Here is a 21,411-nt window from a genome sequence, read left to right on the forward strand (position 1 = left end):
ATGTTTTCATCTTACTTTTCTTACTGTAGTTATTTTCTTTCTTCAACTCAAACTGCTGCTCTCTAATTTACACCTAACCTTTAATTTCATGCCTTATCTGCTCTTCAGCTTGGCGTCTGCGTCTGCTGTGATCTCAACCTGCTTCTGTATCCAAACCCTGACTCTGCCACTAAAATACCAGCATTCTGCCTTTTGTTACAGTGCTTCAGGTGCTAAGAACACTTTTTGAATGTGTTTCCAGCGTTCAGTTTATTATTATTAATCCTTTATTTATCCAGGTAAAAAATCTCATTGAGATTAAAAATCTCATTTCCAAGAGAGACCTGGCATCATGGCAACAAAAATCACATACCACATAGGTATATAACTTATCCAGTGTGCCTGGATAAGTCTCTGCTTGTTTTGTACACCTGAAGTTTTGCTGTTTATCACCTTCTACTAAAGAAGCCTCTGCTACCATCGTGATGTCTTACCACAGATGTTCTGTGGAGTTTAAGTGTGCACGCTTTGGATCATTGTCATGCTGAAATGTAAACTCACTCAGAGCTGTTGCATTCTGGGGCAGGTTTTTCTCAAGGCCCTCTTGAATTTTGATCCACTGCCTTTGTCAATAAGGACCAAATCTTTAGCACCGGCATGCTTTACTTTACTGATGACATTATTAAAGTAGCAGACTTTTTACTTTAGTTTTGATCATTATATGCATCGTATTGGTGGGATTTTTTTACATTACACACATGTGTGGTTATGTACATTAAACTGAAGATGGACTTGAGTCAAGCTGTAGTCACATTTAAGTGATAATTAAATAAAAATGAATGCACATGAGAACAATTCAGGCCACAGACAAATGACTCGTAAAGGTTGAAAAAGTTGTTGTTGTTTTTTAAACTACACTGAGTGTAGATGGATACTTTTTAACAATTTCAAATTAAATCTGTATCATAAAGAAGCGTGCAGAAATGATAGAGATCAGATAATATTCATCAAAGTGAAATTATTATGGGGTGTTCAGGGCCAACACAAAGCGTTCTCTTACACCGGAGTGTTTTTGCACTTTCCCCAACCCACAAATATTTCTCCTGTAACGGCCAATAGGTGTAGTACTACCTTCTCAAAGTCATACCAATTACTGAGTGACAGTTTTATATTTCAGGAAATCTGTTTGGTTTAATTTCCTGTTCTGTCTCTATAAAAGTGAAGTTAACCACACGGTCTCCCTGCAGGCTCCATTTCTGATTGTCGGTGGCATCAGGAGACCCATCAGTCTGAGAGAGCTACAGCTCACAGGATTTCACAAAGCAGCATCTAACAGATGTTTTCACCAAAGTTTAATATTTTGACTGCGTGGGTTTCCCTGTAGTCACCCAGTGTGAATTTGAATCAGTTTGCATGTTTGTATGTAATTGCACCATGCAAAAAGTGTCTTTGGCATTTGGTCTGAACTCAATTCCACATTTCATTTGATGCTCACTATGTGTCTGTGTGCTTTGTAGTCTGACAGATGTGAGATAGTCATCCAGCTCCATTTCTCTATAAATCTTTGTTATTCATCTCCCCAGAAAACTGGTCAAGCTGTGGAGAATTAAATAAATCATTGTTTTAGGACTGAAACTTGGACTTCTGAGATTTGGTTGTTGCAGCTATGAAAAGTCTCCTAGATAAATGTTTGAACGTTTGACTGTGGTTGTCAGATAAATGTTAGAAATAAATCACATTTTTGTGTCCAATCAGGTGGCAGCCATCAACCCCAGCCACCCGCTTGCCCAAATGCCCCTGCCGCCCTCCATGAAGAACTGCATCCAGCTTGCCGCCTGTGAGGCCAGTGAGCTGCTGCCCATGAACCCTGACCTCCCCGCTGACCTCTTTACATCCTGTCTCACTACGCCCATCAAGATCGCCCTACGTTGGTAATGTCTCTCTCATTTTCAATCCTTTTTATCTCTGCTTCTTCCTCCCCCCCATTACAAGTCTGAAACATAGAGGCATCGATAAAGAGGAGACGGTACATCTGGAATATGTTCTGAAGTAGTGAGGTAGATTGGATGGGTTTTCTTTGGTCAGCTCGCATGTTAAAGGTGTAGAATAAAATATCATTTTCGTGGTATTACACATCGCTTCAGAATACAGACGTACCAGCTTTAAATATTGATACGTTTGTAACATGGAGTCCTAAACAACTCAACTTCTGTTGCTACTTACCGTATTTTCCACACTTTAAGGCACACTTAAAATCTATTAATTTTCTCAAAAATCGAGAGTCCGCATTATAATCCGGTGCGCCTGATGTATGAATGCTGGTTGTGCTTACTGACCTCGAACCGATTTTATGTGGTACATGGCACTCAAAAATCTGTCAAAAAATGTCTTAGAATGACTTTGGTAAGCTAGGAAGCCGCAACATTACAGCTGCCGTAGTCAGGAGCCTCACGGAGGAATCTGGGTCCAAAACTCCGTCTGCTTCAGGTCCCAAAGTCAAACGAACACTGCGGCATCACTGAGAGTTAAAAACCATCTAAATTCTTTCATCTGTAATAAAACGATCAGCGTTGCTGCTTTACCAGTTGTAACAATTAAGTTTAACATCCAGGCATCCATGAAAACAGAATTTGTGAAATTTAATGGAGTTAGAAGTTAGCAGGAAGTTAGCTCGCTAGTTTCCACCTGAACATCATATAGCATGTTTTGACTGAGAGATTTCTGAAAAAATTAAAAAGTACAGCTCTGCTATCACTTCCAACATAAATGAAGACAGAAAACTAAACAGCAGTTACGTTTGTAGGGTTTCTGAAGTTAGGCTAGCTGGTATATAATGATGTGCTATGTGGTCGCTAGCGACACAGCTATGTTAGCATAACAAACGGTGAAGCTGCAGGATGAACGCTAACTTTTTTCCACTCGATAAAAGTTAACGTGAGGGTTCCCGATGGTTAGGGACAAATGCAATCGCATGGCAGGATGCTGAAAAGGGACCAAACGTCAGTCAGGAGAACAACTGAGATAATCCATCCACAATACGAGGTTAGTCATTAATATACTGCAACAACAATGGAATAGAGCAGCTGTGAGAGAATTCAACATTAATCAATCAATGGTACGGACGTGGAGGAAGCAAGAAGAATGAGCTGAGTAAAATTGGACTTATCTGACTTTTTTGTTTCACTTAATGCGCCTTATAATCTGGTGCGCCTTATGGTCCGAAAAATAGGGTAATAGCTGCTCATCATGGAGCATGTTTTTCGGTTACAAATGCTCTTCACCAGTCCAGTCTCCCTGCATCTTTTTGTGTGTGGTGGTTTTCAAACTTTTTGTGTCCAAGGACACCAAAGGTCAAGCAACATTTTTAGGGCATATTTTCATTCATGTCTACATTAAACGGCTTCTGTGTGATCTGACGTGTCTGATATCTTGAGTTCTTCTTTTCATTACATCATCAGAAAAAGCACTATTGACAGCCCCTTTTTGCAGCATTTGGACCTGGCATGATATCTGCTGCATATATAGAAGCACCTCAATCGCCTTATTAGACACTTTATCACAATCCAACAAATGGTCTGATTGCCTGTGGTTGTGATCCAGGGCTATAAGCCAAATTTCCCTCAGAATGGATGTTTGGTTTCCAAGCGCCTCTTTAACTTGTTTGGCATCATGTAAGTCAATTAGTCAACCTCTTCTGACAGATGATGCACTGCAGGGAAGGCCTATTGACATCAAATTCCTTCTTTTGTGCAAATGCAGAAAGAAACTAATGTTTTTGAGGGGAATTGGGCACATACAAACAACTGACAGAGAAAATTAACAATTAATTTAAAGCCTTTAGTGTTTTTGTACTTAGCAAGAGTAATAATTTGGTTGCCTGAAAATCCCACAGCACATGAGGGGCTAATCCATGTTTATGGATATATTTTTAAACATGCAGGAAATTGTGCGTCAGTCTTTCAATTATTTCAGATGCTTGTTAGCAAGTCACAGCTTGCACACTCTGAGGATATGAAGTTGTCCTGTGCAGAGAGCAAACATTCCTCTGAGCTTCTGCTCAGTATTCAGCCATGATGAGAAAAATTCAGCTGTGATGAAAAATGTAGATCGGCATCATCCACAGTGATGCAGAAATGATGATCCCTGCAGAGAACTCTTCAGTAAAAGAGGTGAAAAATATTCAGGCGAAACGCGTTCATTTGGGAAACTTGGCTTATACAGTGGCCTGATGTAAATGCACTATGATGCATCATTCAGAGGACTGTACTGATGGAGCTTCAAGCTGAACCGTGGGGGCATGTAGGTTACATCAGTCCGTCACTGGTGTGTCGGGCAGTGTGGTGTGGGGGGGCTTGCACAAAGAGGCAGGGGTGATTGCATCAGCTCTGATATCCTGTCAGGACACACACTTACTGTGGATATGCATTTATACCCAGTAAGTCCACATTATCTCTGAGGGAGCTGTCATTTCTGACTGGTAAATGAGGCTCTGCAGGTGACGGGTCTGGGTGTCACACTTCCCCATATGTACAAATGTGTCAGTGGCTCAGTAACCAGGTTTTAATCCCTCATATCGGACCATTTAAATAAGGAAAATCGGACACCGTTGGTAACTCTACTAAATTATGAGTAAAGTCATTTTTGTACCCAAATTTAACCAAAATGAGTGTAAATCAAAAGCATGGATGCGTTGGTCTTGCATTCCACCTTTTGATCTTGCCTTTTGTGTGCAACCTTTCAGGTTTCAAAGACTGAAGTGCACAAGAGGGTGGAGTACTTTTTGCAGAATCATTACTTGATACCTTTCTTAAAAGTAATGCACTATGTCACCTACTTTATAAACTGACCTGAAATGCGCTGCCACATAATTACTAAGTTAATAGTGTAAACCTTAGATACAGTCCCACACACCACAGTTAGAAATGGAGGCTAAAAGGCTGCTCATCACTGCCTTTGTCACTAGTTGAAGTTTGGCATAGACTCAAATTTATGGGGTCATAACACTTAATGTTGTGTTAGCAGTATAATGCAGTTGCACTTTACCATTGTTCTCTTTTCTATTTTTGCACAAGAAAAATAAATGTCCATATCTCGGCTCCCGAAAATGTGCTTTGTTACGGTGATTCATGGTTAAATTGTTCGTGGTGTGGAGATGGTGATTGAGAAAGTAAAAGCAAAAAGGAGTTTTCTTGTTACATGATACCTGAAAAATTCAGGTGAGCGCCTCATCTTTGATGCATTACCAGCCCAGATACAGTCTCTATCTGCAGTGTTCCTGCTCCCTTTGGTGCCATAAATCAGTTCTTACTTGCACCGTTTCTTGCATTTTAATTGCTGAATCTACTTTGCACACACTAGAAGTCACAGGGATGATTTAACAAATTTTCAACTGGGAATGTGAAACTTTTTTTTTTAAGTGTATAAGTGAGAATGGCAGGCTGCCTGCAGGAGGTGTCCTACAGCTAGATAAATGTTTCTTCTCTGCCATAAATGTTGAAGAGTTTCGTTCATCTTTCTCTAAATCCACATCTAGCCGTGACCTTCAGCATAATGAGGTCTCAGTATTATGCCATTAATATTGATATCCCTTACCAACGTCTCCTTTTGGAGAACAAGTTGCTGAAAGGCTGCTGGATAATATTGACAGAGATGTTCTTTAATGCCCTCTGCCTTCAAAAATGGATGCTGTGGCCTGCAGGGGAAAGTTGGGACTGATCTTTTCTGTTAAAGACTCAGGTCAACCTTCACTGGCTTGTATTAATGAATCTAACTTGTTGGTTGGTAATGAACCAGGGGAAATTTGGTCATGTATTATGTATGTGCTATATATGAAATTTCCTTACTTAGCTCAGTGGAATTTGATAAGCTCATTTAACATAAATCTTACATGAACATCAGAAAGAGAAAATTTAAAGTTATTCATTCACTCAGTCTTTATTTGAACATGGAAAAAAAATTGCAAAATGCAGATTCACCCGATAATGACATCAATATATTTTAATTTCATTTGTACTGCTATAAAAGATGCATGAAACGATACAATCATCATCAATTTGTAGTGTTCGGTTTTTCTGTGTATTAAAATGGGTCCTATTGCAAACTCATAATGATGCATTTTTCCTAATAAGTTCATAAACAATATAGTGCAGCTTTACTTTATGGGTTTTCTAATAACTTTTTTTTATTAATCTCTATAAACACATTCTGTTCATGAGTATGTAGAGTCTGTTGGCAAAAGTCAAGAAAGAAAAGTCACTGTTTGAGCTCTTGGATTGTGTGTATTGATCGATCTCTGCGGTGTTCACCAGGTAGATACAGTCGCTTTCAGCTGACAGGGACTGTTGGCTGAAAGTGGCAGTTTTGAGTGGCTTTGAGTTTCTGTTTCCAGTTTTGTCATCCATGTGTTATATCAACCCACCGGACAGATGGGTGGGCGGTGTGACACCTAAATTTGTGAATGCAATAACTCGAGACCGAGGTGACGTAGGAGCTTCAAACTGAGATTCATTTCGACTGACATTATATTATGGGAGACTTTATACAAAAAGACGGGCATATCCACTGTTATGCCTAGAAACCAAAGAGCGATATATCGAATGGTCCACTTCAGCCTTCTGCCTGTTGCCATCTTAATTTTCTGGAGTCAGAAGTGAACATGTTGGCCAGAGAATGGAGTGCTGAGTTATGAGCCAAGGTTAGCAAGCTGTGTCCATAGACTGTACAAATGCATTACCATCCAAGAGCACAAACTTCTTGGATGGTCTGAACTACACTGTATCTAAAATCACGAGTGAGAGCTCCAACTCACCAAAGATGCTTTGCCGAAGAAAAGGATCTGCTGCTGGGAAAAGATGAGCTGTGAAGACCAACATTGTTTTTGTACTAGACTGCAAACATGTTTCTTTCTGCTGTAAAGTTGGAAATTGTAACCAGCTTTAAGTGGTCATTGCTACTGTTAAGCTTTATTTTTGAAATTACCATTATTCCTTAATGGCCACTTGGCTGATATTCAGCAGTAGTTAAAGCCACATAGTGTCTTGTTGTCTGGACACAACTTGCAGACACGTTAGTAATTCCACACATGGTATATGGTTGGTGTTCACCGCCCCCCCTGCCAACTTTGGTAGAGAATACCAATTTGACTGAAAACTTCCAGATTGAACATGGCTTACATCTCCATCAGCCTCCTCCTCAGACTTAACTGACTTGCTTCAAAGGGGCTTCAGCCTCCCTTCCTCAGTGCCGTCACTCTTCATGCTCCATCTTCAGTTAGGTGCTGTCTCGCCTGTTTGCTTATTATTTTCTAAATAAAGAGATGCCCGGCTGCCTTCTCTTTAATTTCACACAGCCCCAGAGTAAGAAACGGGGAGAAAATGAGGAAGGGGTGGGGTGGAGTTTCGCAGGGTTAGAGCAGGCGGATGGAAGAATTCACTGATGTGCCGGCTTACCTTCGCTTTAAAACTTTAATGAGATGCATTGAGGGATGGATGATGGGGTTTACACAGAGCGAGAGAGCCAGGCAGGGAGAGCCAGGCAGACTGAGTGCATGTGTACCTTTCATTGCTCAGCTGTGCAGAAAATCATTACTGATGGAGCACCATCTTCAAGGGACTTCCCTGCTGCTGCGGTGGGTGGAGAGGAATGGAAGAGATGTGCATCTGAAAATGAAGAGGGAGGCAACAGGGACACGGAGGGGGGGTGAGAAAAAGAACCACGGGATTAAATAAGAGCTCAGAATGCTTATCGGTTTTAAAAAACGGTGCTAGAAGACAGGCTCAGGGGTCAGCGGTGTCAGTCAGCCTAATGGGGTCTCTCAGTCGATCAACACGCTAAGGTCCAGATGGAAATATAACTGCAACTATTGTAAAGATTGTGGAGAAATTTCAGCATCTCCATTTTTAAAGAATACTAAACTAGACCCGTATACTAAAAATAAATACGACACTTACGTCGGTTATTAGCAGCTTCCCATCATCTTTGTCAAAATATGACCCACTCTTCCAGTCACCTGCACCATTTCTCTCTAAACAGATACACCTGTAAGTAGCACGTCTAAAAATAAATGTTTTAATTCTCTTTAGTTACGATGAGCCTTCTTAGGTTTGCACAGAATTAAAGGATCAGAACAACAAAGCACAAACTATCCATCCATCCATGACGGAAACCAAGAGACACTTTAAATCAGTCAGGGCTGGACTGCTTTTTGAAGCAGGTGAGATACTCGTTGGTGGAGAAGTCACTGGGACATCAGTCCAATCAGGGACAGGATAAAAGTGAAACAAAGGATTAGTGGAGATTGGAAAGAAGAATATTTGGGTGTTGGATTTGAGGGGCTGACAGTCTCCAGATGCAGAAAGCTGTCACAGACCAATGGATTGGTTTTAGTCCTCTGTTAGGCACAACGAGCTTAATTTACCCCACTTGGTGTTGACGAACGGGAGCAACAAGCCCCGGCCTTACTGATAGTTTATCAAGGTCTTTACCAGTGTAATATAATTGAATCCACATTTAGTAGTTCCAAACTAGATTTCACTGAACATGTGTCAGTGTTTGTATGTTTGTTTGCTTCAGAATAAATAAATCCCTTCTGAACTTTGTGGTCCAAATATTCTAAGATGCAAACCAAAGTAACATTATCCTCTGAACATCATGATGTTCAAGATCCTTATATTAACATTAGCATTACCACTGTGCACAATAAAGCCTTTAAGTAGCACAACTGTAATCTCTTTTATAGCCACATGTGGCCACTTATGAAGAAAAGGATGATTTAGGCAGAACAATCTCTCTGATGCAGATGTAATTCAGTCCACACTAACCTGGTCTGTGAGCTTCTGTTTTTCATGTATGTGAGCGATAATGGAACCCTTGCATATAATACAGATGGGCGTTAATGTTGGCGTTAATGGCTGCACGTTTCCTGCTTGCTTCTCAGCCCAAGTCTTCTCGTGTAGAGGTTCATTATTTTTCGTGCGCTTGCTGTAAACGGTGTGTGCAACGTCCCCAGCACAAACACAGATGAGATTTTAATGGAAATGCAGCAGCGAGGGTTCACGTGACCGCTTCTCGGATTCCTTTCACTCAGCAGGAGTTCCCCTGACACAGACACGCGGAGCACAGCCGCATTATGTTCATTCAGTACAAATGTGGCTGCGCCTTCCATTTCCAGCTTCTATAGGCGAAATGGGGAAAATTAAACTTGCACATGAACATGCACTGCTGTGCTCTTATTCTGGAGTCTTGGCTTTAATAAGGGAGATGTAAATTACTTGTAAAAATGTTGACACATTCATCTTCCCCTCTTCTCTGTTGATGTGGATTGAACTACAGAGGAAGCGGTTACATAACGCCGCATATGCCTTTGCATACTAGTTTCCAGGGACCTCTGTGGACTTGAAGGGAGCAGCAGGTTTACCTCAGAAACCCCTTCATAAATACTGCCATAGCAAAGGTTGATAGCTCAGCCTATTCCTAGTTGTTGACTGAAAGCATTTCATATTTTTGGTGAAAAAAAAGAAAGAATTACCTACATAACCTGCTACTGCGGCCCCGACCAGCATTTTCATCTTTCTTTATATGAGCACAGTTATCTTTTTTCTTTGACCAAGTCCACAGTACCAGCCTGGCAAAGAGGCCAACTGTCCAGGACCCACAGGGTCCCTGAAAGTCGCAGATTCATTGCACATGCCTTAATCCTGTCCATCCATTTTCTTTTACTTATTTGGAGTCATGTCTCACAGTACCAGGCTAAGCAGGGTATTCCACATACTTTTCTCCATAGGGAAGTTTTTCAGTTCCCCCTGAGGGAGACTAGATGAGATTTATAATCCTTTCACTGAGTTCTCTCAGCCGAATATGCCCAACAAACCTCCAAAGGAAGGTGCCCAGACCATTCCTAGGTGTAACAGCTAATTTTGTGTCAGTGTCTGAATACATGATACACTTGTAACTTACTGTGTGACATGTATTTAACCCTCTGAAGTCTAAGTCATCAGAGTATAACTCTATCCCTAACTCTCAGCCAACGGTGTTGAACTCCAGGCCTCGAGGGCCGGTGTCCTGCAGGTTTTAGATCTCACCCTGGGTCAACACACCTGAATCAAATGATTAGCTCATTACCAGGCCTCTGGAGAACCTCAAGGCATGTTGAGGAGGTCCTCGAGGCCTGGAGTTCGACACCCCTGCTCTAAGTAATCAGAATATGTAATTTTTGGTTTTATGAAATTGTTCTCCCTCGTTTTGGAAACCACAGAACACAGAAAATAATCAATCTAACTGATACGCACCAAATGCTCTGTTTGGCCCTTTTTAAAAAGGGTAGGGGTATGGTCAGGATTGGGTAGGGGCTAATTGGGAGGTGAACGGTAACTTTATACCTGTGAAGGCTGGACCAGGCTGTGTTTACTGTTGTAAATGAGCAACTCTCTTAATGATAACTGTCCAAGATCAGTATTTATGAAGTTTTCTAGATTTGCCTAGATCTGATGTTTTGTTTGGCGTCAGTAAACGCCAGGTTGGTAACAGTCCGTTTGTTCAGACATGTAGAAACGGAGATTCTGTCTTTTGTATATATTTACAGTAGTTTTTATGTTGTTATTCTGTTGATGTTTATGCTGATTTCTTGGTTTGGGAGATTCTGGAAAGTTTCTATTTTTTTTTTTTCAGCTGGGTTTTGCTTAAGTAGTGATGAGTAACGCTATTATTTCCATTTTATAACTATCAGACATTTTTTTTTCTATTTTAATTTAGTTTTATACAGTTTTTCTTATATCCCATTATTTTTGCATCAGTTTCTTCAAACATGCGCAAGTCTGTCCACATAGCATTTGGTGACATCTGCTGATTACTATATATCCAGATTAGTTCATCTGAATGTCAGACGTGAAGCTGTGAGTCAGAAAACGTGCTGCTGCCACATTAAAATCACCATCGCTGCTGTTCCATTATTCACTGTTGGAGTCGTTCCAGGGTCTGTCTCCATGTGACATCATCGCTACAGTCTGTCTGCGCTGCTCCACTAAAAGGGAAACTTGTTAAAATTCACAATAGTGTGACTTTATGATAAAGTGTTACCAAATGGAGATTTGTAATATTAGAGGGAAGAACGTGAAGTTTTTTCTGAAGCTGAGGTCAGTGTGGCTGTATGCAGGAAACCTCTGTATTATAACAAGCCAGTTAAAACAAACTAGTGGCCCTTTTAACACTGAACACACCGCCATTGAAACTCGAGGTAGATTTGCTGTTCTAGGACTGAAATTGCTGAACATTCACAAAACCTCTCAGCAGATCTAATCTTGTGGAGTCGGGATTACAGTGGACATGAAGCACTGCATGTAGTATGCAGATGTAAGCTGTGAGCCACAGTGGTGCAGTGATTAGCATTATTGCTACACAGGCAGAAGATTCCTGGTTTGAGCCCCGGCAGGGCCCGCTCAGTGTCGAGTTCACATGCTCTCCTTGTGCCCGCGCGGGTTTTCTCTGGTGAATACAATAAAGTGCTACATAAATGTATGGTTAACCTCGAGGTCTAAAGCACTTTGAGTGGTCAACACTAGAAAGAAGTTATTCAAATGTGAGTGCATTACATTAAGGCATGCATAATTCACACCCTGGTTTCCCACTTTTAGATGTCATAAGTTTCACACGTTCAGTGAAACTAAAACTATAAAATAAAATAATGGATCATCTAAGTTGTATTTGTCAGAGCAAGCAGCACTTGGAATCAATAACCCTGCAGAAAACAGGAACCCCAAACTGCAAAGCGTTGCTGAGGGAGGTTACTTTGCATTGCCCCAGGCCAGACATAGCATAGTTTTTTGTTTGTTTGTTTTATTTAATTTAAATTTTTGTCTGCAAGCCAATTTAGGGTCAGTTATTTCTTTCACAGAGGGTTTGCTCATCTCATTTCAGTGTTTATTAGTTTAATTATCAGTTGAACTATTAATCACCTAACCAGAATGAAGTTTCAACATTTTAAACGGCAATATTTTAATTTGTAGTTGAGCTTTTAGATGACTGTAATACCCTTTCCTCTGCTTGCCTCTGTATTTTAGGCAGTAGCATAAACATAAGCATTTCATTTGATATTTATACGTGCACGCTCAGCTCAGCTAACCTCAGGTGACCGACTCGTTTAAGTGCATTGCACGGAAGAGCGTTTCATTTCTGTGCCTTATCAGGCTCTTTGTGTGTTTAAAGTCGTTACCCATCTGTACTGTGAAGCGCCGTCTATCAGTTTTGCAGCATTTGACTGAATGAGAGGGAGTGTTGCACTTTACACTTCAGCCTCCATCCTGCCGCTTCTGTCAGCAGTCACATCATTTATAAAACCCCAGACACACATTTCCATTGGCAGCCAGGCTGTACATAGTCATGCTGTCACTCTGCCACCATTGTTTGACTGATGGTACAGGATGTTTTAAGGTCACAATCACATCAACTGATTTGCTCCAGAATTACAAAACTAATATTTTCTGTTCTTCAGTGTTTTGAATCTTGAGGTATTTTTCTGATTGTAGAGTTTGATGATGAAACCGTACACTTGATGTGTTATTGACTTAGCGTTTTGTGAAGCGGTTTATCTTCACCAATGAAAGAGATCTGCGATCATTTTCTGTGGTATTTGAGGCCTTTTGGTGTTTCTGAGCTCGTCAGTGCAGCCCTCCTTTTAACAAACGTGTCTCATTGCTGTGTTTGTCACTCCTAAACTTTACCGCATGGCTCTGAAAGGTCTGTTGGTTGTTTCAGGCTAACAATGGCCTCCTGCTTTGGCAGCTCTCAAACCTAAATATTTCAGCTACCACAGCGACCAAACACTAACTCACCCCTCAACTATAGATCTGAACGTTCACATTAACTAATGAGAAAAGGAAACTGTTTGTTTGTTTTGAATTAAATCTGAAAGTAATATTTTTGAAGATTATCTTCCCAAAGCATCTTTACCTGATTGTACTATAATATATGACAACATAACTCTGATATCAAAAATTAAAAACCAAACAAACAAGAAACAGGTGGAAGTAAACACAACAAAAATGGTCAATCAGGCGGTTCTAACAGAGAAACAGCAGCTGTGTTCAACTATTTCTTTCAGTTTTGACCCAGTCATAAAGCCCCAAACATCCCAGAGATTTCCCAAACTGCTCGTGCAAGATGCCAATTAATCAGTAAACATTGTGCCTCAGGACTCGGGCCAGAGATATTTGGATGAAGTATTAATGATCCAACTCACACAAAGCCTTGGTGACTGAAAAGGGGTTGAGTGGGAGATAAAAAGGAGCAAGAAACAAACTTTCAAGAGCCACAGTTCAAGCATATAATCGTTTTATGCTTCTGGTTACTCGCTACTAAATCTAGAAATCTCTACCTGCATGTGAGGCATTTAGGGAACATCTGTAAATTGTACCTCCACAATGAAATTGCTGACCTTTGGTAAACGCTGTAGGGCAATAATTCATGTATGTGAGGGTTGCTGTTGTTTGTGTTTGTGTCAAAGCAACCGACCACTGCAGCGAGAGCTTCTCGCTTCGTGTGTTGTGTTTATTAGAAGCAATAAACATGGTTTCATTGAATGTGTGAAAGGGCGTCCTCTTTTAGAACATTAGTTTGTCTCTGCTAGCATTGACAACTGTTTACTTTCATATGAAATGTTTAGTGTGTGTCTGCAGAAAATAACCCAGGTTACATTTTCCCAGGTCAGCACTGCTTTACTTATTTTTTCCTCATTAGGGTGTCAGCATACATTTTAATGATAATACTAATGCTGGCTGCCATAATATGGTGTGCTTTGCTTTACTTTTGAATGCTTCCTTATTTCGGATATCAGGAAGATCTTTCTGATGCAACTCTCTCACTTACTGAAGCTGGGGACCAGCTTGGGGACCAGCTTCCACTTCTATAGCTCCTGGTGGGGATCTTTGGTGTTAAGGCGAATGTGTTAACCACTACACTGTGAAGCCACTGGCTACCACAGTATGGCATGGAAATTCATGCATAATAATTTCATTCATGTCCTAGCAGGGTTACTGCGTGAGCTCAAACCTAATCTAAGTTTGAGATCATGCAGTAACCCTTCAAGCACATGAATGATAAAGTTGCTGACTTGAAACGTGCAAGACAGCAGGAGTCATTCTCCTCGTCCCACTCCTCCTCCACCACCCGCCTACCCTCGGAGCAGCGTTGTAGTTTCTTCACACAAGCAGCGCTTCATTTTCCTCCTCAGAATCTAATATGTACATGCCCACTCCTACCCTCTCTGCTCCGTGCCCACACGCTCACTTATTCACCAACCCAATTAAAGTTTGGCTGCCTTGCTCTCTGTAAGTAATAATCCCCCAATTTCCTCTTCATCTCTGCCCTGCTGGCCTTCTGTACTTCAGTAAACTTACCTGCTTGTCTTCTTCAGGAGCATGTATTTCACTGGCTGCAGTTTAGGTGCAGTCCAAAGTTCAGCAGCCGCTTTGAAGAGTGGTGACAACAAAAAGGTTTGATCTGTATCTCGGAGCTTTTTTCAACTATGAATTGGTTTTGAATAAAGGTACAGAATCTTCTTCTACACATTTTAGTAGATTTTTTTTTCCCTGAGACTTATTCACAAAGTTGGGTCTTCTGTATGTTAACTCATGTTGTTCTTTGTGATGAGCTGTTTAGCCAGTGAACACTGTGGCTTTGGGGATGGAAGAGATAAATATTTTGATGTGATGACTGAAAAACATTTTTAAATAACTATTATTGGATAGGTGGTCCTGAACCTCTGCACAGACATTCATTCTTTCGAAAGGACAAAATCATTTGTTCTTCTGACTTTGGTGATAAACGTTTGACATACAGTCCTGTGTGAAAGTCTTGAGTCACCCAAATTCTTTTGTATTTGACTTTTATTTTGTTTTAAGTTCTCCAGAATTTCTGAAGGGTCAATGTTATTCTTTGGACATTGGCTGCTATTTCACTCATTTTCCGTCCAGTCCTTGTGGTCGACTATTTTCAAAGGAAAGTTTTGGTGTGTTAAGCTACGTAACCCTGACCTATGAATCATTAAAGCTTCAAAAAGGCACTTAACTCTCGGGATGAACCAGTATTGTTTCTACAATCATGAATCAGTTTTAAATTGAATGTTTGTTACTTGTAGGGTGTTACAGAAACACATAAATTTGTCCTCATGTCTTTAATTGAAACTATGAAAAATGAACTGTGTCTGAAAGGAAAAAACCCCACTAGAAATCTGACACCAGACCTGAGAGAAGCATTTGGACCATCAGTTGATCCATCTATTGTTCACTGAAAACTGGCTGTCAAGTAGTCAGTGAGATATGCCAAATTACAGAAGGTGGGACTAGTGTCAATCCCAGCTGTCAAAGGGCAGCAGACAACCATTTACGCCTACTGCCAGTTTAGAATTTCCAGTTAACCAAACGTGCATACCTGCCTTTGGACTGTGGGAGAGAACCCACCCAGACACTGGGAGAAGATACAAACCCAACAGAGAGTGGCTCTGGTTTCTGTGCTTTACACATTACAATAACCCAGGGGTCGGCAACCCTGGGCACGTGTGCCGCAGCTGGCAGGCGAAGGGTTAACTGATGGCACGAAATGCAGTGAATTAATTTGTGAAGGTGCATTAAAAAATAAATGGCCAGGCCAGCGTTGCACATGACGGTATCTTAGCTATCAACCCCAACTACCAGATTCAACTTGTAATTGGCTAAAAAATACCTTAGCCTATCGGTGAGATGGATGTTGTTAGCTGTCAGTTTTTTCAAGCGATGTTGAAATTTCCACATCCCAACACTTCAAATGTTTCAGGAGCTGTCTGCTCCGCACAGCATCAGCACCGCAGGAGTACTCGGATACATCCGTACTCGAGACAGAATTCACAATGTGTTTTCAGGACTTTCAGGTGTATGGACCAATGTTTTCTTTTCTGATCAAACCAGAAAGCTTTATTGAGCAGCTGGATTTGTCTCGCATTAACTGGCTGAGTTAATGCGACATCGAAATGCAGTTGATTGAACTGAAAAGCTAGACTCTGTGGGGGTCAAAGTTGGCAGAACTACGAACGCAGCTGGAATCCACAGCTGTGCGTGTTCATGGAGCTGCTGGACATCACTACCTGACAAGTTTAACCGTCTTCAGAACATTGCAGAGGCCTTATTGACAGTATTTGGCTCTACATGTCGGTGTGAGCAGATTTTCTCTCACATGAGTCCTCAGGTAGCCTCTGAATGCTGGACACTCGGAGACCTGTGTCTAGCTGATAACTATTCGCTGATAACTATTCGCTGATAGCTGCCAACATCTGCGAACAAATATAATCCTATAAAGTGGTTCTATATAGTGTGTAACTGTTAATATAGAGCGTTATTAAATTTATTGCTAATGCAATCATATGGCACACTGACTTCTGAGGAAATTTTAGATGGCACTCATCATCAGAAAGGTTGCCGACCCCTGCAATAACCTGTGAATCGTAATGAGTTGCGAGCTGGTGGACCAGTTACATTGTTCATGTTCTGTTTTTCTGATGGCTGCCAAATGGCAAGTCTTTCTTCCAGAAGACTCCAGTCACTGCTAGTCACCTAATGGCCAGGATGTCAGTGTGTCATCTTGTGGTCACAATGATTCCAACACAGATAACAGCTATAGTCCTTATTCTGGTACAAACTGGTGGTTCCTGCAGCAGGTGGAGAACTTGTTCACTTGCTGCAACCGTTTGACTGACTGAGGCTGCAGAAGACAAAAAGGTTTACCATCGCTAGCTACAGTCCATGAAAGTGGAGTTGGGCTTGCGACCAATCTTTTATTTATTTGTCAAAAAAGAAGAAGATCTAAATTAATGGGAAACACTTCAGCTTTGATATTAATCCTTTGCCAACAGTATGTGAGGAATGTGCTCTGCGAGTACCCTTCTTGGTTAATGACATCGCACATTTTGAGTCCCCTGCTTGCTGATTGATATTCGTTTTTCCTGATGGTTTGTGTCTTTTAACAGTGTTATATTGAACTTCTATCCATTATTATTGTTGACTTTTAATTCCTTAATGTCTCGTTACTAAACAGTAAACATGTTCTGTGCCGCATTCATAGGTTTGGTTTGAGCAAATGTAAACACAGGAGAGGGAAACCGTTTGAAACTGAGCTTCATGTGCTGCAATGTTAAGCACTGGCAGAATTACTTTCTTTTGATCGCAGTGGGTGCCCAGAATGTCAGTCTGTTTTTGATCATTTGCAATCACAACCAAATAGAGCAAGAATGTGGATCAGACTTATTATAGATATTGACATGATCAAATGCCACCAAGTTCTCTCTTCCTCCCCTCCCATCTTCTTCTCTTTCCCGTACAATCTCCCCTCTACCCCGTCTCCCATCCATCACCCTGCAGAGTGGAAACGCACACTCCCTGATGCAACCTCCTGCTATATCTGTGCTCTGTTTACTTTGGTCTGTCTGTTTTTGCCTGAAATTCATTTTTACTTAATCATCTCTGTTTACGTCCGGGGATTCACAGATTCCCTTTTGCAACCAGTGCAGACAAAAACAAACAAAATATTTAATCTGCGGCTCAAATGAAATTCAATAGTAGGTGTGAGCAGGGCGATCTTAAAATGTATTATACGGAGGAAAACAAATATACCTGTGCTCACCATAAACAGCAAAGCTTTTATGTACATATCATGAGTCCAAAAGACTTTCTAGAACAAGCTTTCCTGGTTACATTCTTACACTTGTTTTTTCATGGATGTCAGTGACACTTAGGATCTTTGCTGTTCTTTAAAGAAGCAGGAAGTCACAGTACCGCCATGTGGGATCTCATTATTCTCCAGCAGCAGGAAAAAACCTTCGAATTCAAGTGCCAAAACTTCCATCATAGTCGGGATACAATTTCATAAAGTATGCACGACTTCTGTCAATTTTGGCAAGTTCACTTTCAAGCATGTGGCTTGGCTTCAAACATTGGTGGAGAAAAACAGAATCAATAACTAATCACAGGTGGATCGACATGCTGAATGGGAGCTGTGTAAAAAGCAACAAGTAGCATGTAATCTGTTTTTACCTGGTAACATTTTTCCTGTAAGTAGGAATAAATCAATTCTTCTTTTTCTTGAACAAGCTGAATTTATCAGCTTGTGTGGTTCTCACAGACGGAGCTATTTCACATTTTCACGTCATTTTTAACTCGATGAACTGATGCATCACTTTCTTTTTTTCCACATTATTGGCTTTCAGCATGGATTGCATCATTTTGTGTCACATTCTCCTAAAAGCCTTCTTTTATTTAAAAAGTTGGATTAACCATGAAGTGATTAATTAGGGTCGTTTATAGTCATACAGAAAATTATTTTTGTATGACTGACTTTTCTTCTTTGTTAATAATTCAGTTGGAGATTTGTTCCTGTGCTTAGAATCATTGTCCTGTTGCATGACTCAGTTTTGCCTAAGCTTTGGGTGTTGGATAAAGCCACACACAGGAACTACTTTGGTATGCTCTGGTATACAGAGGCGTTTATGATCTGTGCCTGCAAAAGAAGCTCAAATCATCACTCCTCCATTGCTGTACTGTAGCTGCCAGTTGAGGTGCTTTTGGTGATATTTCGCCAGCGTGGTGCCGTCCTGCATTATGGTTAATCATCTGTCAGAAGGACATTCACAGGGCCGTAAGGACCTTGACCTTACTGGTCAGAGCAGAGTAAGGACTGCCGCTACTGTCCACCAGTAGGACAAGAGACTCCGTGGAGAAGCAGCTGATTTTTTTGTTTGTTATTTATTTATCACAAAGTGCGCCAAATTTTTTTTCTTCCAAATATTTTATCCTACCACTGTTAGCTCTTTTTGCACGAGGTGCATGTCTACACAGACTCGCCACTTGTCCTTGTCTTTATTAGTATCTCTTTTTATTAAAAACGTGAGTTATGGATTAGAACAATTAATAAACTAGTCGTCACCTGGAAATCTTTGTGTGTGAGGGAACCCAATGATTTTCTGGCTGTGATGTGAATCTCCTTCCTGCTTTAACATTCCTGCAGCTGATGTTTGTGTGACTGACGTGTGCTTGTGTGCACACACACCTGCGCTCTTCCAGGTGTGTGATGACTCACAGTCATCGCCGAGCGTTGAGCCGAGCATCTGTGAAGACTCCGAGCATCTTCCTGCTGTGACTTACAGCTGGCTCGACCTCTCGGAGCTAACCGCGCATAGTAAACAACCCCCGCCCCCCTGACAGGCATTTCAGAAATACGATGTGTATCTCGCCGCCTTCCCCCCTCCCCTTTGACTGTAACTCAGCAAAAATACACTTATCAGTGCTCAGTGGTTGTAATCTTTGAAGGGCTCGTTTTTCATTTGAGTGTTTATCCGCTGATTGTTTCCCTCATTGGTCATAAAATTTGTGCTGTAGAGGCCAAACGCTTTTATTGCATTGTCTCGTCTGTGAGCCCCTCTTGTTTTCATTACAGCCCTGATCACTAACCTTTCACTGTGTTTTCCCCCCCAGGTTTTGTATGCAGAAGAGTGCCAAGTTGGTGCCAGGGGTGACGTTAGACCTCATTGAGAAGTAAGTGGCACTCCACAGCCATCCTTTGACTGTCTCCCTCTTTACAGGAGGGCTCAGTCTAAAGAGATCATTATCCTGTTTTCCTCGTGTCACTCTCTCCTGTCTGTCTTCCCGTCTGTCTCTTTGCTCTCGTCGCCGTCATTGTCAGCCCTCTCTGTTGTTTTCCATCCTGCAGGTATAATTCCCAGCCTTTGTTTCCTCCTCACAGTTGAAGCAGCAGCAGTTTGGCAGATTTAAAGCTGTGCATTTCTTGCATAAACCTGCGGGTGCCAAACGGCGGAGTGTGGAAGATCTCTTGCTCGTAGGCACATACACTGAGATTGATATTAACATTCAATATGGATGTCATATCCAGAGTTTTAGTAGTTTCACAGAACCATCAGCGTGGCTCCTTTTTCAAACCTTAGGTGCGGGGGTAGGGTAAAGTGACACCGATAAACTAAGTTGAGTGAGACTTGGTTTTTGAAGCCGTAAGTAACTTAAAAACGGGCTGTTAAATCTCAGCAGAAAACAGTACATCTCATTGGAAAGCACCTTGAGGTGCTGAAGTTGAAGACTGTGTCAGCAGTCTCTTAATGACATGTCACACTCTGTTTGCTTAAGGTGAGTAATCACTTGTCTTCACCTACTCAGATTTTGATTTCTGCCTGTCACTGACAGCCTGTGAGTGCACATCCACACATTACTTCCACATCTCTATTATCTACTGGACTTTAATTAGTTTTTGGATGAGGGTGTACACGGAGAAACTGTGAGCTCGTGTGCTCATTCTTGTCCTGTGTGTCTTTATATTCTTTTTCCTTTTTGTGTGTGTTTTGGTGCTTTGTACACAGCAGCAGTCCCACAGTGACGCAGTTTTCCTTTCCTGTCCAAAACATCATTTTGTTCTTTGGAGAGGATATTTCTAATCCCTCAACTCTGTCAGTGGCTTTCATAGTAGTTTGGTTTCTCAGATTGTAGGGTTTATCCACCTTAAAGGTGATCTAGTCTGCTTTTCCTTTATTATCTTACCTTTAATAGTAGCTGGATAGTAGGAACAGTAGGTCAGAGGTTCGAATCCCAGCAAGGGTATGTCCCAGGCTAGGCCCCCATGCTACCTCAGTTTTGGGAACAATGGAGATACTGCTCAGAACCCTCAAACTCTCAGGTCTCTGGTAGAGGACCCAAGCTTGACCCAGTAAATCCAATGAGCCTAAAGCTCAAGACTCGGACTGCTCTAAATGCTCCGATTTCAGGAAGTTTTTTCCACTCATGGTGTATGATGTCGATGAGAGTAGATTTACTGCCATGGTCCTCGCAGGCACACAGGTCTGACTGCACCATGTGATGGTTAAATCGTTTGTTTGCAAGCGGCAGCTAATCAGAAGAAAGTTTGCAGAATAGTGAGGGTGGCCTTAAGGGGAGGGGCTAATTGTTGATGCTTCGGCCTGCTCCAGAGAAGACCAAAGGTATGACATAGAAAGACTTTCTCAGGTTGCTTTTTTAATCTTTGATTATTAGTTTTTCTTCCCTTTGTGGTGAACTCTGATGTAGCTTCCTTTGCAGCTCAGGCTCACTCCAGCTTCGATCGCACACATAGCTATAACTACCTACATCAGGTTACCTGCTGTTGATTTTTGGATCACTGCATGCAAAAACATCTGCCTGGATTGTGAAATCCCTAAACAAATGGGCACAAATGTCCTGGGACGAATCTCTCTTTAAGTTGCGTTCATGGAAAGTCAACACTTTCCACTAATGTGGAAATATATGCTGGACGCATGATCTTGGTTTGCAGCTCCGCTTTGTTTTGCTGCCCATCACAAAGTTAAAGGTGTCATTTGCAGGTTTTTATCGTCCTCTGGAAATATCCTGTCGCTTCTGCAGCAGAGGTGTGAACACAACA

At 41.4% G+C, this 21,411-nt stretch overlaps 1 protein-coding gene across 1 annotated transcript in view; it reads left to right on the plus strand.

The window, feature by feature from the left end:
- The window catches only part of rptor (regulatory associated protein of MTOR, complex 1), a 209,728-nt gene that overhangs the window by 85,466 nt on the left and 102,851 nt on the right, over nucleotides 1-21,411 (plus strand). The window contains exons 7-8 of the mRNA XM_085355198.1: nucleotides 1,735-1,910; nucleotides 19,467-19,526. Of these exons, the coding sequence (XP_085211324.1) occupies nucleotides 1,735-1,910; nucleotides 19,467-19,526 (236 nt within the window). The remainder of the gene's footprint in view (nucleotides 1-1,734; nucleotides 1,911-19,466; nucleotides 19,527-21,411) is intronic.

Source organism: Diplotaxodon limnothrissa, linkage group LG6, assembly GCF_057381915.1.
Source record: "Diplotaxodon limnothrissa isolate DT_005_m linkage group LG6, D_limnothrissa_male_GT1.1, whole genome shotgun sequence".
NCBI lineage: Eukaryota > Metazoa > Chordata > Actinopteri > Cichliformes > Cichlidae > Diplotaxodon > Diplotaxodon limnothrissa.